Genomic DNA, 27,324 nt, shown 5'->3' with positions numbered 1-27,324 from the left:
AAGGAAGGCGGAAGGAAGTTTCGGAATTTGCCTGTCACTGAACCGGTAGGGGGCAGAGCCGGCAGGTGGTGGAGCTGGATTTTGAGCCTGCGTCTGTCTGACCCCAGAGCCTAAGCTCTTCACTGTGGCTTCGTGCTTTCTCACAGTGCTTAAGGAGGCTGCCTTAAAACGGGGCTTCCCATTTGCTTAGTTAATGGGATTGTATATAAATAATACTATACTGTTTACTTTGAAAGAAATCAATTAAAAGAAATCCAATAGAGCAGTCTGACAGGGGCTTTGAGTGTATAAATGCACCCTTAGGCCGGGGTGTCTTTCAGGCGGGTGGTGGAGCTCTTGGGCTGTATTCCCAAGGCTCAGGCCCCAGAGGCACCGCCAGCAGACACCCACCCCTCAACCCCACCCGCGTGCCTGTAGCACAGCAATCACCATGGCAACCCCAGTTAGCATTTCTTTGCAGACTGCTTGGCAGGGCTGAGTGGTACCTGACACCCTCTGGGGCACTTGGCTTTGAACAAGGACTTGGCTCCCTTAGTGGCCAGTGCCAGCCAGGTCTTCAGGTCTCAGGCCTTGAACAAGAGCCCAAACACCTTCCGACTGGACCAGGGGCTGTGACAGCTTCTCTCCCACCCATTCACGGCCGGGCGTTTGTGTCCTGGGTCAGCTCTGCAGGTCCTCTCCCGTTCTTTGGGGAGACACTCACTCGTTGAAGACACTTAGTCACTGGGCCCCTGGCAGCTGCAGGGAAGGAGCTGGGGAGGGAAGAACATTCTCCAGTGGGGAAGCAGTTAACAGGCACCAGGGAGTTCCCCTTCTCCAAACACTTCTCTCTTCATTGTGCACTGGCGCCTCCAATGCCAAGGGTTTAAGAAATTGCCAGGGATCCCGGTGACATTTGCCCCGGGACAGCTGCCCCAAATTAGCATCCTGTGTGGGTGAGCTAATCTGCATAAATGTCACCTCCTCCGAGAAGCCTTCCCTGCCCCACAATTCACTCTTGTTCCCTGTCTTTCCCTTTACAACATTTATTCCAATTTCTAGTTCTATAATGTTAAGATTTTCTTGCTTACTGTTCCCTGCCCCCCTGCCCCTGACTGTAAACTCCGTGCGGGCAGAGAACTCATCTATTTTATTCCCTGTTGTGCAGCCAGCGTTGAGAACAGGTGCAGCACATGGCGTTTTGGTCAGGTCTCTGGCAGCTCCTTCTCTTCCTCTTTTCCCGGCACTGGTGCCTTCTCCTCGTCCTGGCCTTGACTGTTGAGTTTCTCAAGGTGGGCTCTTAGGCTGCCTTCACGTCTCACTCTTTTTTTCTAAGCCATCTCACCCCGGCCCAAAGCTTCCATTTGCTTACTTGACATTTTTGTCTGTGTGTCTTCAAGTCACCCGAATTCCCATGACCGAGGCAAAACACGTGGTCTCTTCCCTGGAACGTGGCCCTTTTCCAGGGTTCTCTGAGTCCATGGCTCCATCAGGCAGCCACACGGGCAAATCAGGAAACAGGGAGTCGTGGGTGCCTCCTCCTTGTTTACTCTCCCCCCAATTCAATCACTTTGACCTCTTTGGCATCTTCTAGATCCATCTACTTCTCACCATCTCTGCAGTCCCCGTCCTGGTCCATGCTACCTGCTCCTTTCACCTGATTGGCTTTATTAACACGCCTTCTTACTGCTCCTCTGGTCCCCTCCATTCTCCATGCTCCAGCCAGAATGTTCTTGAAATGCAGATCTGATCACGTCATCCCTCCCTCCTCCACACACACAATTTGAGACAGCCTTGACAACACGGGGACTGACTCAGGACATGCCCTCTCTGGGTGTCCTCTTGTGATCCCACCTTCCTCTGGCAGGCCCCCTCTTAGACAGTGTCCCTTCAAGATGGCTCCAGCCAGCTTAGCTTCCAAGGTCTCCTCTGGTCTAAGAGTGCTCATGCACCGTCCCCTGCCAAATGCCAACCTGGGCAACTTGAGTCGTAATCTAGCCTGTGTGCTTTCTTCTAGATTGGAGGTGAACACTGTCCATGGGGTTCTTTAAACCGCACCAGACATGTATAAATGCCTCAGAATGGTCTCTGTGAGGAGCTCAAACATAGTTCTTTGTAAAGAAATCTCCTCCTGCCTTTTCAACCTCAGCTCCTTTATCAAGGAGTGGGGTTGAGGTTAAGGATCACAAACAGGTGTGGGAGGACCTGTCTTGCTACTCCTGAGTTCGTGAGCCATTATTTCACTTTGGAATATGGGAGCACGTCGCCAAATCCTAAATCCTTTGGGGCCCACCAGAACTGAGTAAAAATGGTTCTAGGTACAGAATACTGTTTTACATAGAAAGTGCTCTATGGAAGGAGTTGGCTAGAATCTACCCCTCAGAGACATGGGTATGTTGCTTTAGGAGAAGTCTGGTAGGCACATCCCCAAGCAGCCTGGAGTCCCATAGCAGCACCAGGAAGCTGAGAGAGAGAGCACAGGGATAACTTGGCTGTGTCACCTGAAGTTAGAGGACAGGTTCTTCTGAAGCCTTCAACCTCGCCGACTCTGTTGACCTCCCACCCTCTCAGTCACTCCCTTACCCCACCTGGGGGCCCTCTCCATGGAGTCAGCCCCGGCCTCAGCCCAGAGGAGCTGCTTCCATAGGCAGCATCCCCCAACCTTCTGCCAAGCAGCTGGGGCTGCCACAGTCCCTCCGGGCTGAGAGCCACACTTCTCTTGAAAACCACAGAGAATCAATCAGGGGGTCAGAGTCCTTCTCTCTGGCTCAGAAGTCCCATGGCTGTCTGAGCCTTGCCCCTCACTGACTCCTTGGTCCAGGTACAGTGTATTTCTATCTTATCCCATGAAGGCCAGCGCTGGGCAAACTTACGTAGGAGATACAGTTCGTCTGGAGTGCTTGTGACCATAGGGATGGGCATCTCATGCACATTGGCAAGGTGTAAACTGGCACAACCTTTCTGGGAAGCAATTCAGAAATGTGTATCAAGAGCATTAAGAGTGTTTTTGCCTTTTGACTGAGAAGTTCCATTTCAGTAGACATTTGTAACCGAAGTTTATAATGGGGAGCTCATTTTCACCGTGGGGAACCCATCTTTTTTTTTTTTTTTTTTAAGGGCGTATGCGTTTTTTGTTTTTTGTTTTTTTAAAGAAGATGTTGAGGGTAGGAGTTTATTAATTAATTAATTTATTTATGGCTGTGTTGGATCTTCGTTTCTGTGCGAGGGCTTTCTCCAGTTGTGGCAAGCAGGAGCCACTCTTCATCGCGGTGCGCGGGCCTCTCACTATCACGGCCTCTCCTGTTGCGGAGCACAGGCTCCAGACGCGCAGGCTCAGTAGTTGTGGCTCACGGGCCCAGTTGCTCCGTGGCATGTGGGATCTCCCCAGACCAGGGCTCGAACCCGTGTCCCCTGCATTAGCAGGCAGATTCTCAACCACTGCGCCATCAGGGAAGGCCGGGAGCCCATCTTTGATGCAGCTTCTTCTGGATGCCTTTTGATTTGCTGCTTTGATAACATGGCAAACTTCTTTGGTTTCCCAGTCATATACTGAACATGGAGAGAGGGTGGAGACAGTCAAAGTGGATTTAAGGCTGTGTAACTCTGTGTAAAAACCCCCTAAGGGGGCCTGCCCCCAAAGATACATGGTTCTCAAAAGGAGACTCTTGTGGTGCTGAGTGCATAAAAATTTGTGTGGGGAGCTTGTAAAAAGGGAAATTGTATTGACCCCTGACCTCCCATTCTGATTCAGTAAGTTCGGGTGGTTTCCAGGAATCTCTGTTTTTAAGAAGCTTCCCTGTAGATTCCGATGCACAGGGAGAAGGTTTGAGAACCATTGCTTAGACTTGTAATCTTCCAGAGTCCATTAATTTTTCAAGAATTCCCCTAAGTCTTATTTTCATGGGACTATTGTACGTCACACAGGATCTGTGCATTCAAGAAATATCTGAAATGCCAGACAAGCATTCTTACCACAACTTTAGAGGGAGAGAGTTAATTATCAAAGGCCCGATGTAAGCTGTATACCACACTTTTAAGTGTACACACTGCGGAGACAGAGACATCTAGGATGACTTCAGTATGCAAAACTTGTTCCGCCCACAAGCCAGCGTCGGCACTTGCCTTCTTTTCCTGGGGTCATGTGAACTGGGTGTATGTTTCCGTGTTCACTGTCCCAGCACTTCTAAGACTCTGCCATGAAGTATGGTTTTAGAAGCAAATGAGAATCCCTTTTCTTCTCTGCCTAATCCAGCTGTCTTCTCCCCATTCTGCCCAGAGGTCATAAATCGGGCTGTGATTCTTTCCACTGTTAGGAAGAGATCTACTTGGTGGGAGGTGTTATTAATTTTGTCCACTGGTTCTCAAAATGTGCTGGACGCTGGAATCAACCAGGAGCGCTTTTCAAAACCAAATGTCTTGCTGGCACCTCAGACTAAGTCCGCCAGAATCTCGGGGTGGGTGTGCGGTTCTCAGATATCAGTGTTTTTAAAGTCCTCATGTGATTCTAGGTGCAACATGATTGAGAACTATTAATCTAGCCTAAACTTCACTTGAGGTAGAAATAGAAGTAGCGCAGGAAACTTCAGTGAAAGGCCAGGAGAAAAATATTTCTTTTCCTTGTACCTTATTCATGATGACTTTCTGTGTCCACTTGTCTTTCTGTGGATTGGTTTGCTTTTTATCTTTTCACAGACTTCAATTATTACCCGGTTGCATGACCCCATATTATAGTTTTATTACATTCAGAACTGGAAAGCTCGTCTTGTAACCTGAACCATTTTCCCCTCAAAGTCTGACCATGCTGCCCCCAGTTACCAGAGCTACTTTTTAAAAATGGAGATTCATATGTATAAAATAGATAACTAATAAGAACATGCTGTATAGAAAAATAAATTAAATAAAATTTCAAAAAAAAAAAGGAGACTCCTGGTCTCTGCCCATACTCATTAAATCAGAATTAATGGGGATGGTTCCATGAACCTGGATTTTTAATAAGTTCCTCAGTGACTCTTTAAAGTTTGGGTTTTTTGGCCCTAACCTCACCAGCCCCGTTATGAGCACAGTCATACTTTGGATCCAAAATATTGAGGATGAAGACCTAAGAACAATCTTAACAGGAATGTGATACATTTCACCCCATGAAGATGGACATTCTGAGGACAGGGATGAGCAAAGGGCTGATTGTTGTTACCAACGACGCTGACTCTAGTTTAGAGATTATAAATGAAAATCCCTACAACTATTCTCAAGGCTATCCTTCATAGACTGTGATATAAGAATAATTTTTCCAATCCAGTTTCTCTGTGGATGAAGTGCTAACCACTTCCAGCACTGATGTTATATCAGTTATCTACTGCCACAGCCATGCTGTGTAACATACAGCCATAAAACCGCAATGGTGTACAATACAATGCTGTTCATGAGTCTGTGGGTTGGCGGGGTGATTCTGCTGATCTGAACTGGGCTGAGTGAGGCACCCCCCTGAGTCAGCAGTCAGTTGTCAGGCTAGCAGTCAGGCTAAATGACTCAACTGACCTTGCTTGGGCTTTCCCACATCTTGACCAGAACCCCTGGGGCAATTCGGCTTGCTCCAAGTGGCTAGTCCTCCAGCAGGCTAGCCCAGGCATGCCCAAATTCTGAGAGAGTGTGGAAGCGTGCAAGGCCTTAGAGCCTAGCTCTGCGACTTGTGCAATGCCACTTCTGCCACGCTGTTGGCCAACTTGGTCACAGGAAGAGCCCACATTCAAGGAGGTGGAGAAACAGACCCTACCTCTTAATAAGATAAGCTGTAAAGTCACATTCCAAAGCGTGTGGGTCCAGGGAGGACATCAAATGGTGCCATTTATACAAACAATCTGCCACATCCATCACTTAATCGTTATCTGTTTAGGTATTGCATGGCTAGAAGGCACCAAGTTCCGAAGGGTCTCACACTGGTCCTGGGCACCGAAAGAGTCTCTGCGCACGTAGGTGGGAAGGTAAGGCCTTGTATGGCAACTGTCTGCTTCGAGTATGTTAAGCTTTACCAATCACGGCCTGGAGTACATCATCCAGGGGGATGTGCAAAAGTATTCAGGAAATTATTCAAGATATTCAGAAAACATCCCAAAGAAGGCATCACAGTTACCTTGCAGATCTTGTTTCCATGCTGCCCTGAAATTCTAGTTGGGCTCTGGTTGCCAAGGAGATGCTATTGTTTTAAAGTGGGACACATCCATCCCTGTGCTAAAGACCCATTGAAAATGGCTTTCATCTCCTTTTCCAAATGAATAAATACAAGTCCTTTAGCCTGACCTTTCAGACCCTGCACATCTGACCAAATTACAATTTCCAAATTCATCTTCTAATGTAGGTCCCGCACACGTGCACTGCATGTTGCAGCAGACTTTTGCTCCCTCCGACCTCCTTGCCTAAACATGTAGTTCCTCAATCTCTGCAAGTCCAAATCGTAGCAGTTCTAGAAGTGCCTGTTTCAATATTCACTGTTTTAAAAGCCATCACTGTTAACAGCAGACAAAAATGCAGGACTCTCCTCTTTATTTGGCATCTGGTTACTGAGTCTAAGCTCGTACTGCTCGCCACACAACAGGCCAATAATCGAGAGACGAGTTGTTGAGGCAAGGAATAACGACTTTATTCGGAAAGCCAGCAGACCGAGAAGACGGTGGACTCGTGGCCTAAAGAACCATCTTGCCTGAGTTAGAATTCAGACTCCTTTTATACTAAAAGGGGAGGGAGTAAAGTCAAACACGTCCTGGCTCCCATCAGCCTCTGGAGGAGATGTGTTAATTTCTTCCTCCCTGCAGTCATTCACAGGTGGACCTGGTCAGGATGTTTCCTGTGAGCTAAACAAAGGTATTTTAGCTTAATGCTCATTACCTCGGAAGGAAGGTTCTTTTTAACTCTCTAAAATGGGGATAATACCTGCTTGCAAGGGGGCTATAATAAAATAATGTATTTAAAGTTCCTAACATTTAAGTAGGACACATGATAACTTGATAAATGATGGCTATTTTTACGACACCACATTACAAGCTATTATCTTCTTTCCTATGCTGTCTGATGTTGCCTGTTTTACCCTCTTCTTACCCACACTTCCCCCTTCTTAACGACAAGGGCTATGTCTTCTTTGTTATTACTGTTATCTGTATTTACAGATGAGGAAATTGAGGAACCACAAGATCAGGTAGTTTGTTCAAGTCCAGATAGTTCCCAATGGTGGAGTTGAGATTTGAATTTATTCTAGGACCTGCTCGATAAACCCCAGCACTGCACTGCACTGCCTTATCTTGGCGTGGACTTCCAGGAAGCAAGGCCCGAGAACAAGGTTTCTTTGAGATCAAGTGGCTGGAGCGGAGGACCGGGGGAGTGAAATAGGAAAAGGAGGAAAGAGTAGACTGGTATCCGATTCCACCAGGCCCTCTGAGTCTCTGAACTGCAACCTGGGAGATGGAAAGAAGGAAACACTCATCCCTTGTCTCTAGTTAGTCACTGCTCAGGGGTTAACTGTTAACTCCCTGCACTTGTGGTTGTGCATGACCAGTGTCGAGGCAGGTCCATCTGGCACCCTGCCACAAGCACTCAGAGCAGCCCCGGGGCAGGAAGCCAGACCTAAGAGGTGCTTTCCCACTGTCTCTGGGAAAACCTGGCCCCAGCCTGAGCGGAGCTGGTGGCCACAGCACAGGGCAGGAGGGAGTTACCGATGGGCCACGGTAAAGTGGTTGGCGTGTGAAGCAGCTGGTGTGTGTGGAGTGGCTGGCACTGCTACCTCAGCAAATAAAGGAGACGGTGAGTGGGCGGTGAAAGTGCTGTAACCAGGACACTCTGCCTGAGTTTCCTCTTGATGTGAAGACGAAGGGTTTGTTTATGTTTATTTTAGAAGCAGGCCAGTGTAAGAGGGAGTATTAAGAATTCTTGTCTCAAATTCCTTTTAAAGAGTTCTATGGATGAATTAAAAAAAAAAAAAAAAAAAAAAGAAGAGGGACTTCCCTGGTGGCGCAGTGGTTAAGAATCCGCCTGCCAACGCAGGGGACACGGGTTCGATCCCTGGCCTGGGAAGATCCCACATGCCACGGAGCAATGAAGCCTGTGTGCCACAACTACTGAGCCTGGGCTCTAGAGCCCACGAGCCACAACTACTGAAGTCTGCATGCCTAGAGCCCATGCTCTGCAACAAAGAGTAGACCCGCTCGCTGCAGCTAGAGAAAGCCTGTGTATAGCAACGAAGACCCAGCGCAGCCAAAATAAATAAAGTAAGTAAGTTTATATATTTAAAAAAGAGTTCTATGGAAAGATTTGGGCCCACCTGTGTTTTGAAACATCTCAAGTACATGAGATTATGGGAGGAGAAAATTACATACATTAGAAACTATGACTTTGCATTGGTAACTTCCACCATACAGAATGGTCCTAAAAATAAAAAAGTAACACGGTTGTAAGCTTTCCTGAGTCTTCTTTAGGATCAGGCTTATTGTTCTCTTTGGAGAGACTTTTGGCCTTTAAATTGACAAGTCCTGCTTTTATATATTGGTCTGTGAACCTCTCCCTCGGGGAGCATCTTTTAAATCGTAAGGCCCATTCAGGACTGGAGGAAAAAAAATCTATTTTTTAAAATTTAAAAAAAGTTGCAAGTTAGCCAGAGAGGTAAGTTATCTAACCTCTTGTTTGGAGCACGGACTATCCTTTTCTTTTTCAGTTAAAATGTCCTGTTGAGAGCATAGTCATTTATATCATTAACCTAAGAAACTTAGGCTGAAGTAAGGTAGTGAAGTTTAGTATAAAAGTGGCATCAGAAAGACAGAGTTCAAATTCCCACTGTGCTGATTCTAAGTGCCAACCCTTGGGCAAAGCTCTCAAGACTCACTTCCTCTTCTGTAAAATGTCATCGTTTCTTTACAAAGTTATTATGAGGATTAAATGAGATCATATATGTGAAAAGATCAAATACACACATAAACAAGGAGTTTCATTTTACTTTAAAAAATGGCTCAAAGTTATTAATCAATTCCTAGGGAGCTAGGGTCAGAAAGCTGGAGTTTGAACTGGGGGAGAAGTGGAAACTTAGCTGTTGGCTGAGTTTGGTCTGATGTGTCCTGTCCTTTATCTCTCCCAGAGGTTGAATATTATTGAAAAAGACAGACTCCAATTAGCAAGAAGCTGGTTTTTGCTGATCTCCCAGTACAGCTGGACACATGGCACAAAGGGAGAGTTCTTGCCTTTGCTATGAAGTTTTATGTAATCAGTGAGCTAACAGAAGTAAAAGGGGCTCTCCTTGGAATACGTTGCACAAAAGGCTTTGCACATCCTCTATAACTTTCCCAAAGACTATTTTACATTTCTACTTGGGAGTCTTACTGTCAACCTCACATTACACATGTATAAACCCCCCTCCCCCCAAATTCTCCTTCCTAACTCTTTATTTCAATTAGCAACAAGAGTATTCTCTGGGCTTTCTCATTTATTCACTCAGAGTCTGCACACTGTGCTGCATATTTCAAATATATTATTACACTTCACCTAATCTCAAACAACCATCTCAAGAAGGCATTATCCCCCTCAGATTGTGGGACAGAAATCGACGTTCCTAGAGATCAAATTCCTTAAGGTCACAAAGCTAGTAGAAGGTGAAAAACGAGCTTTGAATTCAAGCTCTGACCCCAGGTTCAATGCCCCTTTCCTCATTCTACCTTACTATTTTGGGTTAATAAGAGATAACAGTGAAACGAATTTGCCTATTGCTGAGATCATAATGGACATTTTCAAAGGTAACAATAACTGTACGTTTTGCACAACTTACACTATTGCAGTATTCCATTAATGCAGTATCAAGTGACTGTAAGAAATATCACAAGAAAACTGGGTCAGGAAGAAATAAGGGGGAAAAAATGACCCTTACAATGCTGATGTCTTTCAGAATGCATGTCCAGTAATTTAAGCAGAAACAAACCTAGGCAAGAATGCTACTCCAATATTAATTTAAATATATATATATAAAAGCAAACAGTGTTCAGTTTTGCCAATTTTATTGAACCAATAAAATTCCTACTAATAACAATGAAATAAGTTTCTGCAAGTATAAATGTGATACAGTTTAACAAAACCCATTGTTCTGTACCTATAAATAGATTTTCAAAATGTCATAAAAAGTGCAGTTATGAATTGTTAACATGTTAATACACAGTTCCTTTATTTCAAATGTGTTTGCCTTGACTCACCAACAGTTCCTTCTGCATCTGTTCAAATAATATTACCCATCCCTCCAAAAAAAAAAAAAAAGAAAAAAAAAAAAAGAGGCATTAAAGCACTAGGAATATTACACAAAAACTGATCCATTCAGGTCAGCTTTAGTCAGAACTGTAGAATCAGCAACATAAGAAAAATAAAACCTAGTTATACATACAAAAAGCTTTCATGGGTTCTATAATCTTCTTAACTGCTGACTTATGTGGAGGGCATAATAGTTGAAAAGCCTTATATGGTTAACTAACTTAGACTATATCTATAGCAGGGTCTGATTTGCCAGAACAAGTTTAAAGTGGCTGTTTAGCAAGTTTGCTATTTTCAGAATTGAAACTATAAATGTATGACCGCCATTTGACACTGCAAATTGTGTGAATCCTAAATTGCATCAATGATCTATTTGATAAAAGCTTATTCTAATTGAAAACCTTATATAGTAAGAGACTGATAGATATATAGCAGTCTTAAAGATCACGTCATCCGCCTCACGTTAGTCCAAAGTCACGTGCTTCGTAAAAAAAAAAATTACAGTAACAAAGCACAGGACTACAAAGGCAAAACATCACAGCTTCTGGTTACATGGAATAAAAAGTACCAAGGAACGCAAAAGATAATTCTGTATTAATACTGATGAATTAAAGAACTATAACAGACGTTTCACAGCATGCTACATATATCACTCACAACTTAAGGATAAAATGATGTCTAAAATTGAAAGATAAGAAGTTGGCAATCTGATTTCATGTGCAATTCAGCTACAAAGTCTTAATATATACATTCATGATGTAGCTGCTCTGCAAAATCAGGTTAAAAAAAAAAAAAGAGATTTCAAGTTCAAATCCTATTTCTTAAGCTAAAGGATACATCCAGTTCTTCCATGACCAGGAAAGTTATTTTCAGGTTTGAAGGAGCTAATCCCAGTAGCAAGGCCATGTTCCAAGTTGACCTGACAGGGTTCTTTGTAACCTTGCTCCAACTGTGCATGTGGCTGTGAGTATTCTATTAGCATGGAGAAGATGCCAAACTGGCTTGTGGTTTGCTTTCTGTGTCTATCTTATCGGATTGAAAAGAGTAAATGTGAGGAGAAAGAGGAAGGGGAAAATTGCATTTTCTTTCCAGGGAAGATATATGGATGTAAAGGAAATTATCTGCAGTAGATATAGAGTTGGGATGACTTTCTTTCCTTGATGAACAAGGGTACCATTTAATGCTTACCCTTTATTTTAGCGAACCAGTGAAATTCAGAAAGGAGAAAACAGTCTCAACATTACGAAGGAAATTTCTTGGCTACCCAACTGATACATTTCCTTTACCCTACCTTTTGATCCTTTCTTATCAGATTTGGGAGTCAGTTGACAATCTGTAAAGACTAACTCAAGAAAGAGACGTATGACCAGTTCCATTCAGTAAGTGTCATAATGCATATACTTAAGCTAATCGGCATCCATAAACAATATTTTAACATTGAAGACTAGAGAGTGTCTCTCCTTTTGATATTCTTTCTGTTAAAATTATACATTCATTTTTTAAGAGGTTAAACTGAGGGGTGCAAGAAAATAGACTGTTTTAGCAAATTTATATACCAAAAATTACATTTATCATATTTAGACTTACTAACATTTGATGCTGTCCTATGAGCTGTAAAATGGGGTGTTTGTTCTAATGGCTATTTTATAGTATGCATTTTATTATTTCAAAGATTTCCACAAGCATTGAAAAGAATCAGATAGGCATCCCCCCGCCCACCGCCCCCATATTCCTTCTTTTTTCAACTCTGGACTTCATGGTGGTGCAGTCATAATTAAAGCTAGAATGAACACTTCATGACATATGATTTAATAAAAACCATCCTTTCAGTCTCCATCATTCAAGTCTCATTTCTTAACTAGGCATCTATTCATTTCTGGGCCCTTAAAGGAATTGACTAGACTCTGTTATCAGGTTGGGTTTTTCATGAACGGGCGTGGAAGGCCATCCAAATACCACTGTAGATCATAATAATCTGTACTTTCAAACAAGGGGGGGTTTGTCTTCAGGTCTATAGATAAACACGCCCCACGTTAGAAGCCTGACAGTGTTCATCTATGGACCACACTGAGCAGGCACTGGCCAGAGAGGAAGACCTGATGCTTCTTCCTCTTCCGTGCATTTCCTGTTCCTTAATGATACTGTCTAGATATACCGGAAGTGCAGCCATGGTTGTAAGGACTACGAAGGCAGTGCATTCCCTTTTCATCCCGTAGCTCATTTTTCCGCATGAGAATAGGGTAGGAATAGGGGTTAGAAGCTTAGTCTAACCTAGGGAAGCTTAATCAAACCATTATGTAGCCAATTTTATGGTATTTTATCTATATTATAAATCAAATGGTCTTCTGTGATCCAGTGGGACCACCTAAACATCCTTTATCATATGTCCTTCTACTGGAAATGTGTTTCAAGGCCCAAATGACACCAATAAAACAAATGTCTGAAACACCACCCATTTGTATGCCAGAAACTTCCTGTTCCATTGATAGGTTACAAATCAATCTGGATTGCTGGAGAATTTTCACTTTACATTCATATAACTTGGACTAACCAAATATAGATCCAGGTTAAGATGGCAATTCAATCACTTTAAAATCCTGCTAAATGCTAAATTCTGCATGGTAGAAATAGTTCAATTTCTGTATCATGTATAAATATAAAGATTCCTACTTTGATAGAAGGCAAAAATCTTCTATGATTTATTTAAAATATGGAAGTAGTATTACTGAACAACGGAGAGTGAATCCATGAAAAGGTTGGATACTCTGAGTTTATAGGCTCTTTGGGGATGAGGTAGAGGAGAGCAAGATATTTTGGCAGCTGGGAAAGGGTAGAACAGTATGGGATGGACGAGATTACACGTGGTGCTGCATCAGATCTGGTAGGGTGTCCAGGGCAAAGGTTAGCCAAAATATAGCTAGACGGTAGAGGGATTTCGAGGGAGTTGGGACAAGTCGTATTCCTCATGGATGGAGAAGAAGTAACTGGGAAAAGTAAATGCTGGTGACGATCAGCAGGTGGCTGGTGATGTTTCGTTTGGATTGTGAAAAGGCGCTCAGACCAAGATGGGCTGAGGGGAGGGGAAGAGAGCCAGCGTGGTAGAGGTCGAGGCACTTGGAGGAAGAGAAAGCAGGCAGGAAAGGACGGGCTGAATGTAGGCAGAAGCTCCCACAATAGGAAGTGCTCCTTTAGATTAGGTGTGTGATGCTGACGGCAGCCACGCTCTTAGAATTATGCTCCACGTGTTCTTTGAAAGACTCTTCCTTCCTCACAGGTTTCTGCCTTGACAGGTACCTCTACCTCTATGATCCATTTCACCCCAGATATTTTTGTTCTAGGTCTCACCTGAGCGGATACTACTAACGAAGCCAAATTAGCATGGAAGTAAGCTCCACATACAGGGGGCACTGAAGTTCTGTTGACCGAGATGAATACATTCATGTTACAGTACTGTTTTAAGGAAAGATTATTTGATTCTCAGTCTCCAGAGGGATATAATCGGGAAACATAGTTTATGATTATGGCCACCTAGAATAGGTTCTGACTATAAAATTCGGTAACTTAAAACTCGATCTGAATAGAGGAGCCATATACCTTTCAGTTTACTGTTGAATTATACTGTTAGCAAATTTCCTCTACTATTTATATAACATTATTGTTGCATAATTTTCGCTTCATGCAAGACCGTCTATTTGCATAAAAGAAGAAAAGTCCCCTTAGATAAAGAGAAGAGTTTAAGGTCTTGCTTTCCAGAGGAATGATTTAGAATTGTCTTTAAAACACAACATAAAACAAAACAAAAACCTCATTTTACTAGCACAGTGCAAATCATTTTTATAATATGCACTGAAATTTTTTTTTCCCTCACGAATTGTCCTTAGTGTTTAAAAGAATCTTACCATCATATATGCATGCGCTCTGCATGAAAGTGGTGAACTATTTTTAAGTACAGATCTTTAATTGTTTGTTGATAATTTCATTTTGCTGTGGCATAAAGATCTAAGATTTTGGATTTAAAAACTCTATAAGGTGGGAAAGTTGCTCAGGAATATTGTTAACTAGCTGTTAGAAGCATTTAAAATCTTTAAGGGACTTAGTTAATTATTTTGTATTGGGGAATATTTGTTTTACAATGTTGTGTTAGTTTCTACTGTACAGCGAAATGAAGTAGAGTTCCCTGTGCTATACAGCAGGTTCTCATTAGTTGTCTATTGTATACATATTAGTTAGTGTATATAGGTCAATCCCAATTTAAGGGACTTTATAATACAATTAAACTAGGGGCTCTGGTTCAAATACGATTTTGATATAAAGCTGACATCGAGTTTTCTGTTCTAAGACAGTCCTGCGTTGCTCTGTCACTATTATTTGAGTTTAAAGTCATAATTACAGGCCAAGGCCATGCCCCAGATTCCACACTAGCCATTCTTTATTTAAAAAGTACCCCAAATGGGACAAAGATTCTTCCTGAGACTGAGATAGTATCCTTAGCTCAAAAAGGTGAAGAAATAATACGTTGTCCCGTCTCAAAAGCCTGTTTTCCTCTAATTATCACGAGTCCATCTGAGGAAGCATCATCTGAAGGCTCCGAGGAGGCACCTGCCTGGCCACTCCCGCAGTCAAAGGATTGGGTTCAAGACTTACTTTCAGAGAGGAGAGTAGTTGGATTTTCCTAAGGTGATCTGAGAAATTGAGTTATAACTGGAAGTGGGAAAATTTGAAATTCAAAAGTAAACGGCCATCCACCAAGCATATACATCAGTGGATTATTAGACTATTTTGAAAATAATAAGCCACGGAGTTAGAGACTTCCCATTCACGTGTGCTTTTCTCACGCACACCCGCACATCTCAGTTTGGCACAATGCAAGCCCAAGGGGTGGGTTAGCAGATCGTATAGTCACATCAATACACCAATTGAACCAGATACCTCTTTTAAAAATATCACATTTTAATATAAAAAGCTATACTATAAATTACTACATAGTAAATTCAATACTCTGAAAAAATACCACCCTGGAAAACCGCATCAGAATTTCAAGTTTGCATTAGCTGAAGTTCACAGCAAACTCGCTGTACAATGGATTTCACAACCTGGAAGGCTGTGCGTGCTGCATCTTGGCAGGTGCTTTGGCACCTTCAAAGTCAACTTTTCTAGGCTGATTCAGTGAGGTTCATAAATATATTGTTTTGTCTTTGTTTATAGTTCCAAGTCAACTGATTTTCCTGATTAGTGATGAGACAGATCAATGCTGAGCTAATACGAAACCTTGCTAGGAGAGAGATCTAGTAAAGGCACTAATATTTCCATAACCCAACTCCAACTACCTACATTTCCGGGGGTTGGGGGGAACACAAAAAACAAAAACTAAGTGGCCATTTTAGTTACTTAAACCTTGTTTCCCCTTTTGGTCTAAAGCTCATATGGTGTTCTGTGAGAATTTCTCCTCCTTTTCAATATATAAAAATCATTTTTTATCCTGTAATACAGGTCACCTGCACAAAAACATAGGGATATTAACTGAAAGAATTCTAGTTAAAAAAAAAAAAAAAGTCAAGAGTAAAGGATATCCTGAACTTGAAAGTTCTAAAATTAGGGAAGTCAAATGGACATGCATGTTGTCATTCGTATTTTGCCATTCCCCTAAAGACTTTCTTCGTATTTAACACATATCTATATAATGTGATATGGCATAAAATCAACATATGGTATACACAATAAACAAAACAGACTAGATCTGACATGAGTTCTTTGAATAATCTCTTTAAATAAACCACCCTGTCTTAAAAAAAATTAGCAATTTTTTTCCTCACGTGGAAGATTTCAAACAAAATCCTGGAATCTAAAAATGCAGAACTATCTCATATTCATAGGTTTACAGTCATCTTTCTATTTTCTTATCTAGAACAAAGCCTAAAAGAAAGCAACCTAATGGATCGTACCAGAAAAGGATGATAAATGGAAGGGGAAAATGATTGAACAGAACACTAGTCCACAATTCTTTCATGAGAGAAAAAAAGTAAGTCCTAGATAACAAGTAAGTCTAAAATGAAATCTTTGTGGGAACTCTAACGGAAAATTTTAACTATCTTATTCACTATGAAAAAATGGATCTGTTTTAAAACAATTAGCATGTTTGTGTAAAATTCAAGTCACCCTTAGTTAACCAAAAAGTGTTTAAGCAGTGCAGTTGTGTCCTACTGGATAGCTGTAAGCATCTCTTTAGGCACTTCACTGGTTCATTAACATAATATAAATTAAAGCTATAAACACATAACGTTGTGCTCTGTGAAGATAATCTAATCAAGCAACATAAACCAATGCAAAAATGTGACTTTTGGGATGCTTTTTCTTCCCTTAAGACTTGAGATCTTTTTTAAACCAGTTGTCCAAAGAGATTTTTCTGGGGAAGGGGATGCTTTGGCATTATGAAAGGAACATTGTTCAACCCCAGGAAGGCAAAAGCCTTGGGCAATAAAGAAATCTGAACCAAATTTCTTTATGGCTCTGTGTTAAAAGGACACTTCTGCAGTGACATAGTAGGGGGAAAGTCTGTTGAGTATTTTTTTTTTAACATATTGCACTCTTTTGTTGTTGTCGTTCAATCACATTAATGCATAGAAACACAATTTTTACCTTTGAATAATAAACCGTTTAACCTATCATAAGAAAAACCATGGAAAATAAGTTCTAAAAGCCTAACAGGAAAAAATATAGGTATATTATAACCTTCCTCCGCTTACTGCAATATAGAAAACACTATGAGAAAAGAAAAATGTGCAAAGAAAATTTTTGGTCAGTCTTATGTGGGTACATGTTTATATGTGCCAACTAAATGAACTGTATGTAGCCCTGCAAGCACTGATTATTTCTGATGACTGAGGATTACTGTCAGTGATAGAAAGGATTGTGCATAATTCCACTTTTAATATATACATCTGATATGGAAAACGGAAACTTCTGTTTCAGAAGAGAAAGAAACTAGCTGAATTTGGCATTTCAGTAGCATGCTATAGAATTCATCATGATCAATTTCACATTAAATTATGGACAATGGCTGTATCACATTTCATGTTATCGCCAATAGCAGTAAAAAAAAACAAACAAATAAACAAATAAAAAATAAACAGTGCCTGACAAATAATCTCCTGGGGACACAGATGAGTGTCCTGTGAGCAGCTTAGTTCAACAGCGCATGCTTCTCCTCCACCAGATTTAGGACACAACATTAAAATTCTAGAATGGCCAGAGGAGGTCATTCATTGCTGAATTCCGATATCTGAAAAACAATTGCTTGAGCAGATTGTAAGCGCTTTTCCATATTTAAAAAAAAAAAAAAAGGAAAGAACAAAAATACACATACACACAAACCCCAAAGCACTGAAGTTAAGCATTAACAAACCAGGTTCATGATTTATGATCAGTATCCAAAAACCCAACTATAAACAATGCCAAGTAGTGCTCCTCAGTATTATTTTTGCAATTGTTAGTCATGTTAAGCATCAAGAAAAAGAAAATACATCATTGCACATTACAGCCGCCCCCAAAAAAACGGCTAAAACTTTGACACTAGAGAATTGAATAATGTTTGATGCTACATCACAAACAGCTTCTGATGTATATCCTATGTGAAAAGGTCTTTACACATATATGACATTTTCCCTGGATGATGCTTCAGGTCAAATGCCGAGTTATGGCACGAAGAGCATAGAGAAGCTCAGCTTGCATCCGTGCTTCCATTAGAAGTAAATTTACGTGAACCTAGAAATGAAAGTGTTACCAATTTAGTGACCATCATAAACAACTGAAAAAACTTTAATTTTTTTTTCATATATCAGACATTCACAAATGTTTTTCATGGGTATTACAGACACATATACAAACACACATGCCTGGGCATATTTATGCATGTACATGATGTAATACTCATAAGAAAACTGCGTTTATTAAAAAAAAGTGAGCAGTAAAAATGACCCCTAAAGTCTTAAAAAGTCCAATAATTTTGTTAGGATCGATGTTATGTAAAGCCAGTCAATCTTTTGGGTTATAAAATAAAACTAATTTTTACAAATCACAGTTTTCCTACAAATTATACTTTCTTCCAGTTGTAAAATTTTATATGGCTAAAACTCAGCCCCACATTTCTTATAGCCTATGCTTATTCCTTGGAAGGCTTTTAAAAACATTTCTTACTATTTACAGGCATACCTCGTTTTATCATGCTTTGCTTTATGGCACTTTACAGGTACTGTGTTTTTTACAAACTGAAGGTTTATGGCAACCCTGCGTCAAGCAAGTCTATCGGCATCATTTTTCCAACAGCGTTTGCTCACTTTGTGTCTCTGTGTCACATTTGGGAATCCTCACAACATTTCAAACCCTCCACCGGCAAAAAGATTATGACTCACTGAAGGTTCAAATGATGGTTTGCACTTTTTAGTGAAAAAGTATTTTTTAAATTAAGGTATGTACACTGTTTTTTAAGACATAATGCTATTATACACTTAATAGACTACAATATAGTGTAAACATAACTTTTATATGCACTGGGAAATCAAAAATTCATGTCACTCCCTTTATTGTGATATTCACTTTAGTGCAGTGGTCTGGAACCAAACCCATAATATCTTTGAGGTATGCCTGTACTTGGGAGATATTAAAGTGAAAATGTGAAGTTTAAAGCAGTTTGGAATTAGTGTCTGGTACTCAGATATGCACAGCTTGCCTAGAGTCTTTCAGATACAGCTGTGAACAAGCACCTAACTTTTTTGGGGGGGATACAGCTCACCCGATAGGTTAAATTATATACCCACATATTTTCAAAATGTTTACAAAGAAATACGTTGTGATATATTTAGATTATTTTGATATCTTTCTATAGGTTAGATGTATTGTTGGATCTATTCTCTTGATGAGTAAGGAGAATTTCTAGATACCACCTAGTAAAGGGAGAAAATCTAATGCAAACATATAAGCAGAGCATAGCGATCCATCTCGGAGAGATGCTGGAGGCAAATGGGTATTTATATGATGTGTAATCGGCTCTAAGACTTCAAGAAAGTCTGCTAGGGATTGAGGTCATAACATTCTTTATCAAAGTCATATGGTTACTGAGTGAATATTAGGACCCTAAAAAGGTTTTCTTACTCTCAAGCTTAGAAACTGTGATATAAATGGAAGATTCGTGGCCTTTAAGGTCAAAGACCTAGGATTTATAGCCATACTTATACTGTACTAGTATATTGGTAAAGATCCTTAACATTTATTAGGTCTTAAATAAGGATTCCTATATATTTCAATCCAAAGAAATATCCTCATATAATAACATATTTGGCTCAAAGATCCAAATCCATTATATTGTCAAAATACCAAATTACCAAATTGGAGTGAGAAACCCTTGTTCTAAGAGGTTAACTGTAATGGCTAGAGTGAAAGAATCTCTAAATGGATATGCCTTCTGGGCATACAATAATATACAATTATAGCTCACACAACATCTCTGAAGGTTCGATTTTTACTAGTAGGATGGTGGACAGTTTCCCAAATGTCCTTTTAAAATATCAATATTCAGATCCAATCTTTCAAAGGCCAATGCTAAACTTTTACTTTATACAGCACACTGGACAAAACACAGAACCAAAATTTAGTTAATAAACCCTAATGTAAAATCACTGAAAGAAAAACAGATGGCCAGATAATGCCACTTCCATTTCTTTGATGGAGCTATTTTATTAATATTTTCATGTATAATTTTTTCATAATCATTACTTCTTATATTGAATATTTGTCTACGATAAAAGGTTTAGTCATGAAACACACCTTTTCTGAGTGTTTGAACTGACGCCAGTAACTATCATACATGCGCTTGGTAGTCCTCTCAGGATAGCAGGTCACTGTCTTAATGTAAACCTTCAGGCTTCGTTCAAGTAATTGATTAACTTCTCCATAATCATAGTCATCATACCTATAAGCAACATGACAACAAGCTTTAGAATGACAGAATCAAAATTTCTGATTTCTAAAATTATACCAAGACACAATAATTATCTAGTAATTAAATACCAAAAGCTCATTCGTTAATTCACCTAACAAATAGTTACCGAGTGTCTATTATGTGCCATGTTACTCCCCTAGGCACTGGTGATACACAAATGAACAAAATAGACAAAAATCACTGGACCCGTGGAATTTAAATTCTACTGGAGAAAAAAGAAAGAAATGAAAAAGAAAACCATACAATGTATCAGATAGTGATAACTGCTATGGAGATAAAATGCAACTGGAGGCTGGGAGGGGAATTGTGATTTTAGACAGAGCGGGCAGGAAGGCTTCTCTGAGATGCTGACATTTGAGCCCTAAGGCAGGAGTCTAGGGCTTCCCATTTCAAGGAAGAGAGGATAATCAATTGCGTCCAATGCTACTGACTAGTCGAAGAAGATGCTACTGAGAACTGACCATGGCAAGGAGCTATGCAGAGGTCATGGACAACCTCAGTAAGAGCAGCTCTGTTGACATAACAGGAGTAAAAGCCTGATACTGCAGTCGGTTCACAACAAAATGGGAGATGAGAAAATGGTGACAGTAGACATACAAAGCTTTTTCAAAGAGATTTGCTGTGCATGGGAGCAGAAACATGAGGCGATAGCCAGAGAGAATAGAAGGATGAAGAAAGGATTTTTGTTTTTTGAGATGATGAGACAAATAATAGCATGTTTATATACTGATGGGAAAGATCTGATTAAGAGAGTAAAGTTGATTATGCAGGAGGGAGAAGGGAGAATTGCTAGAACAGGGATCTTCTGAAGATGAGAGGAGATGGGATTCTATGCCCAAGAGCATAGGAGTATAGACAGTTCATCCATAATATGAGAGAAGAAAGAGCAAACAGGCACAGAGGCAGATACAAGGGTAAATGTAGTAGTGGGAGCTTGTGGGATTTCTCTTCTATATTTTCTGTTACTTTCTAACCCAAACATAACGCTTAGTTTAAAAAAAAAAAAAAAGCCTCCAGGATTTTATATAAACTTTATTTAGTAGCATCCAACAGAGAAAAATAATTGCCATAATATTTGTTATTTATTGTCTTGAACATAATAAATATTTATTGCAACTGAATTAAAATCTATTAGTGTTTATTTTTCTTAATTAGGTTGGTATAATATCTGTTTTAAAGTGTGATGATTCTTTCTAGAATGGTAAATGGGCAAATAGCAGATTTATTATTTACCATTGTAATAGTGTCCTTTAGGTGGACTATTTCATTATTAGTTGATTTTTCAGGAAATTTGGGATCTTTTAAAAAGTTATAGAAACCACGTTGCTTAACAAATTGAATTTTAATTCCATTCCATAAAGGCTTTCTGATACTATATCAGAAAGGATATAGTATAGAGTCGACTGAATGTATCCATTCAGTTGACTGAATGAGGATTTTCTTCAGTCAACTGAATGTATTCATTCAGTTGACTGAAGGGGATTTTCTCTTTCTGCAAATCCCTCTCCATAAAAGTCTTCAAAACCCAGCTCAAAAAGGATGTTCTCCAAAAGAGCTTTCCTGATTAGACCATTCAGTCTCATTCACTCATTGACTCCCTGTCCTCTCAATTCTAATTTTCTAAATTTAGAGACCACTAATTTATATTGACTTACAGTTTCGTTTCAGTGTTCTTTTTTTTTTTGCGGTACGTGGGCCTCTCACTGCTGGGGCCTCTCCCGTCGCGGAGCACAGGCTCCGGACGCACAGCCTCAGCGGCCATGGCTCACGGGCCCAGCCGCCCCGCGGCATGTGGGATCCTCCCGGACCGGGGAACGAACCCGTGTCCCCTGCATCGGCAGGCGGACTCTCGACCACTGTGCCACCAGGGAAGCCCCGTTTCAGTGTTCTTATGTGAGCTTATGTGAGCTTTATGAGGGAGGACTCTACCCTAGTTTTATTTATACCTTAATTACCATTCCTCCAAAAACTAACCAACCAACCAACCAACCAGCACTTCTTACTGCCATCTAAAGGGACATAATATATACATTTTTAAATGTCCAGTTCGTCCAGTAAGGTTTCTCAAATTGAGTGATTCTCTCCTATCCGCAATGATTACTGATATTCTTTTCCCTTCTTAGTAGATTCTAACTACTATAGTTATATATGCATGTTAAGATTTGTAACAGTTAAACAAAGAAAAATGCTTTTCTATAAGACAGAATTAATTTTTAAAAATCAGAAGTCCACATGTAATATTTTCTCCCCAGAAGCATATACTTCTCAATGGGATGGAAGTAAGACGCATGCCAGAATTTTCACTTAGAAACATATAAAACTGTCTCCATGATGACCATACCTGATTCCGAACATACAGTGAACGTAGTTAAATAAAGCTCTGCGCAGCATGGTTGTGTCAACATCCTCATGGGTGGCCATAGTGTTATAGGTGAGATTGTAGACCATGCGGAACTTCTCATCAAGAAGATGTCCAATGTCAGAATAAAGTCTGTTCACCAGGGAGAACCCATGATTTTCCCAGGTATAGTCCTAAAAAAATAAAATGTATCTCCAATTACAAAATGGTCACTCTCCATTTAAAGTCTATGTTTTTAAGTATAACTACTGAAGCAAGTAAGTGGAGATATTTCAAAGTCCGTAATTCTTTCACTAATTCCAAGTTTGCAGCTTTACCAAGAATGCTTCACATCAGTTTGTAGATGGGAGTGCTGTGCTGTTTCCTGGGTGGGTCCAGGGTTTGGCACACTGGTGATGAACTCTGGTTACCTCCTGTCGTCAAGTACTATGCAAACTATGCCGTCATTTGGAAGGACCCCAGAAGACCTTGGAATATTTCTATGTGACTAAACCTACTCAGTGACACGGATGGTTAGCAGATCATATGAAGCAAGCATGGAGGAGTCTGTCTTTATTCACACTCATTCTCTTTTTATGAACCACATCACTACTATGGCTCTTTTCTAGGGCTGGGGAGGGGGTGGCCCTTAAGCCCATAACTACTGATGTATATGATTTTATTACAAAATGCCTTTTTATTATAAACGTGAACGTATCACTCAATTTCCTCCCTGCCCTCTCCAAAAAAGGACATTAAACAACTATCATGTAATAATGCAAGTAACTGAATAAAGCAGTTTCCTTTTGCCTTCTAAGGGGGTTAATGTTGAAATAATAATCCATCAACTGGGACATCAAATTAGACAAGGCCAAAAACCAGGTTAAATATATTTACAGATTCTATCGAAATGCTCTATTAATTTATTTAGAAGTCAATTTATTTACATTTCAACATTTCACAATTAAAATGACAGTATCTCTTCTCCAGTTCCTCTGAATTAAAGGCATCTCATACCTGAGCTCGGAATGTTGGCAAATGCTCCTCTCCTCGTCTGGCAAAGTCTTCATACCCAAAACCAGGGTCTTCGATATATCGGGAGACATCAGATGTTATAATCATGTCATCCTCAAAATCTAAGGACAATAATGAACAACCTAGTGTTAAGGAAACCATACGGAGTTAGAACAAATGAATCAGCTTCATTTTCCTCCACTTTTTCGCTTAGCTTTTCCATGGCTTTCCAAAGCGACAATATTGACTACGTGGCTTAAATTCACATAAAATACCTTTACCTGACGTTTTGAATACAATTTCATTACCAAATATTGGCAATCGTAACATTCAGCTGTAGTTACCCAGGCAAAAAATTGACTAAATATCTAAATAGTAGTAGTCAAGGATCAATACATGTGTTTTACTTATTTAGAAAAGGAAGATAGCACAGGCCTTTGAATATAAAGCTTAAAAAAAATTTTGATCTCTCCAGGCGATGAAGTAGGATGTGGGGAAAGAGAAGGGATGAAGGTGAAAGACCACTTAAAATTGAGTTTAATGTTAAGATGAATTTTATTAAAATTAGATGGTGTTTCATCTGGATGTATTCACAGTGAAAATTAGTTCAATAGAGTTCATTTTTAGCTTACAAAGAGGCATCCAGGGAGAACTTGTAAGGGTTCACAATAGGGAGGAAAGTAGACTTTTGGGTACCACTATTATTCCCTTAGTTGATTTGGGTGCTAGTTAAACAGGAAGGATCAGTTTGTGTGTAAAGTTCATTAAGTTTTACACCTAAGATACATGCGCTTTTCTGTGTACATGGAAACAACAAGGTATACAACATATGAAGTAAACAATGTGCTTCTGAGGCTGTGATTAGAATATTATCAAAATGGCATTCAGAAAGACAGAAGACTATAATAATATTTTAAGACAGTTGACTTCTGTATACTTGATAATATTAAAAATTTACCACTGAAAAATTGTAAATGCCCAATGCATGTTCATTTGATTTAAAGATAATTCTTTTTTAACTTATTTTTTTTCCCTAGGTTAGTCTGTCTTTATAATTACTCTTTTTCTGATTTCAACCACTAAAAGGGAATGAACAACCTTTATTTACTACCTTCTACTCTAGAAAATGAACACATATTTTTCAAAATAAAACACTTGTTTCTTCCACATAAAGAACAGTATTTTCCTAATAAGTGTTTTAATTAATATTAAATAAATTTAACATTTAATTAAATAAATATTAAATAAGTAGTTAATGAAACAATTTTGTGACATAATAAAAATTATAATCCTCAAGTGGACAGTCTTAAGAAGCTTAAAATACAAGTGGAATTACAGTAATTCATCTGAAATACCTAATAGACTAGTAGTACCTGAATTATCTTTAATCTTTGCTACTCATGAAAATCCTAGCAATTATTCTTTTCTCATTGAGTTTTGACCCTTCCTTAGTTCCCTTGGCATGGACTAATTAGGGTGCTTAATATAGGCAGGAAAGCTCAAGTGCCCAGGCTACCCAACCTAGGAAGCAGCTTATTAAAATCTTACGTAACTTATTACACATAAAGAGAAGAAACTAGCATTTGTTGAGTACTTACAATATACCAGATACTATGCTATGTACTTAATATCTATTTTTTCATTGTTTCATTAATATGAAAAGAAATATATACTTAAGAGATAATATGAAAATAAATATATACTTAAGAAATATATACTTAAGAAATAAAACTAACTGTAAGTTACTAATACCATTATCAGTACTGAGTGTCAGTAACAAATACAGTGTGGGTTAGTTTAAGATGATGTGGGAAACTTGTACACATTAAACTACTTAAACTGATCTGAAGCTTTTAGGTGACTTGCAGTTCTCCGAAGAGAAAGCTCAGGCTTCTTCCCACCCAACCCCACAACCACTGTCCTGTCTCCTTGTGTTCCAGCCTCTGTTCAGATAAATAGAAACACTTAAAAAATGGTGTTTTCAATGCATTATCTCCTAACATGTATGGACGAGGTTACGCTTTCCTGAATTCAGTTCATCACATAATAAATATAAGTGAAGCCAAAAATGTAAAATGTAGTAGCAATCACTGAGGCTGCTATGAAAACTAGGAGTCTTGCAGGTTAAACCAAGACCAGTGAGTAAGTCTCTGATAAATAGGTTCTATAAACTAATTTTATTTATCAGTTCTATAAAATAAGCTTATTTTATAGAACTGATAAATAAGTTCTATAAAATAGTTCCTCTCTTGAAGTGATCTTCCCCCTACACTGTACAGCCAGGTGGTCCAATTTGGCGGACATCGATCCTGGAGTTGACTATTACACAGCTGGCTCCTTTGACTTTGCTCTTAGCTTTTGTTTTGCTCATACATATTTCTGAATTGTCACAGGAACTTTAAACATTTTAAAATAAACAATAAAGAGTAAAACCAAATATGATAGAATTTATCCTACAAATAATATCCATATATTCATTTTCAAATTAGGAGTCAGTCAAGATCTGTGTTCTAGGCAATTTTGTCCATAGAAGGAAATATACAAAGTTCTCTCACACTACAAATATTTTTTTCCTAAATTTACCTTAAGAAGTTAAATTTAAAAAAAAAATGTGTCTGATCGACAAATATAAAACTCTAATCTTAATTCTATCTAAACAGATATTTCAAACTCTGGACTCGAAATATGATTTTACGTATTACCTGCATTCTTCTGCTCCTAAGAGGTGGCTACTAATATACTACAGAAAATACTGTGTTACAGTAATGGAGCACCATTCTAACTTGGAAAAAAAAAAAAAAACAATTTAACTCTGTTATCAAGCTACAGAATTCTCCCCTTGTAGAACAATTTAAACATTTATTTTCTCCAAGAGGTTTGAAAAACTATTCTTAGAATCTCTGCATGGAATCTAAAATGCTTTTATCACACTGATCAAACCAAGAAACTTGTTATAGGGAAAAATAAATTTCTATTTCCATTTTAAAACATAGTAAGTCTATAAAAATAATTCAATTAGCCACATACTGAGTCATTTTTCTGTTATCTTTGTGTGACCAGCAAATTTAGTACTGGGAATGGTGAAGAGTTAATAATGAAACAATTTATTTCCTTGAATAATTTATAAATGATGCAGCCTTTTCTGTTAAAACCAGAACATAATTTTTGGCTAGGGTCTAAGACTTGCTAGTCAAAATTCACTATAGAAGCTAGAAGTCCTTGCTCAAGGGTCCAAGAAGGTAAAATATATTTTCAATACTAAAAAAAGAAACCTAAAAGAAATAAAACATTTATATGTCCTTTAAGCTCTAATGGTCTTAGAGAAGCTTTAAAAAATTAATGTCTATGCCATGTTTCACCGCTATTCAGCTCCAAGTATTTTCTAACCATTGTAACTTCTTCCTTCACTCTGTGCTATTTAGAAGTATACTGCTTAATTTTTAAACACTTGAGAAGTTTCCAGTTATTTTTGTTACTGATTTCTAGCTTACTTCCATTACAGTCAAAAGTTATGCTCCATGAAATTTTAATCTCAAAAGTTGTTGATATTTGTTTTATTAACAGTATATGGTTGACACTGGGAAATTTTCTATGTGCACTTGAAAAAATGCTATATGTTGCAGATTGGGATACAGTGTTTTATATATATCCATTAGCTAAAGTGTGCTAAATAAGTTTAAATACTCTCTGGATTTTTGTCTACTTACTATTTCAGTTATAAAGAGGGGTATAT

At 39.2% G+C, this 27,324-nt stretch overlaps 1 protein-coding gene across 2 annotated transcripts in view; it reads right to left on the bottom strand.

Moving 5' to 3' along the window:
• Positions 1 to 9,981: 9,981 nt before the first annotated feature.
• SESN3 (sestrin 3) overlaps positions 9,982 to 27,324 on the bottom strand; it is a 74,017-nt gene continuing 56,674 nt past the window's right edge. The window contains exons 7-10 of one of the 2 annotated variants that reach the window (XM_029207416.1): positions 23,595 to 23,734; positions 22,581 to 22,771; positions 20,065 to 20,209; positions 9,982 to 18,006 (exon numbers count right to left, since the gene is read on the bottom strand). In XM_029207416.1, coding sequence (XP_029063249.1) covers positions 17,920 to 18,006; positions 20,065 to 20,209; positions 22,581 to 22,771; positions 23,595 to 23,734 — 563 coding nt within the window. In that variant the 3' untranslated portion in view covers positions 9,982 to 17,919. The remainder of the gene's footprint in view (positions 18,007 to 20,064; positions 20,210 to 22,580; positions 22,772 to 23,594; positions 23,735 to 27,324) is intronic. The other variant, XM_029207417.1, reaches the window with a different exon arrangement.

Source organism: Monodon monoceros, unplaced genomic scaffold (assembly GCF_005190385.1).
Source record: "Monodon monoceros isolate NGI ecotype Baffin Bay Population unplaced genomic scaffold, NGI_Narwhal_1 Super_Scaffold_7, whole genome shotgun sequence".
NCBI classification, from domain to species: domain Eukaryota; kingdom Metazoa; phylum Chordata; class Mammalia; order Artiodactyla; family Monodontidae; genus Monodon; species Monodon monoceros.
Note: the sequence above shows the minus strand (reverse complement) of the source record. Positions and strands in the feature narration are given on the sequence as shown.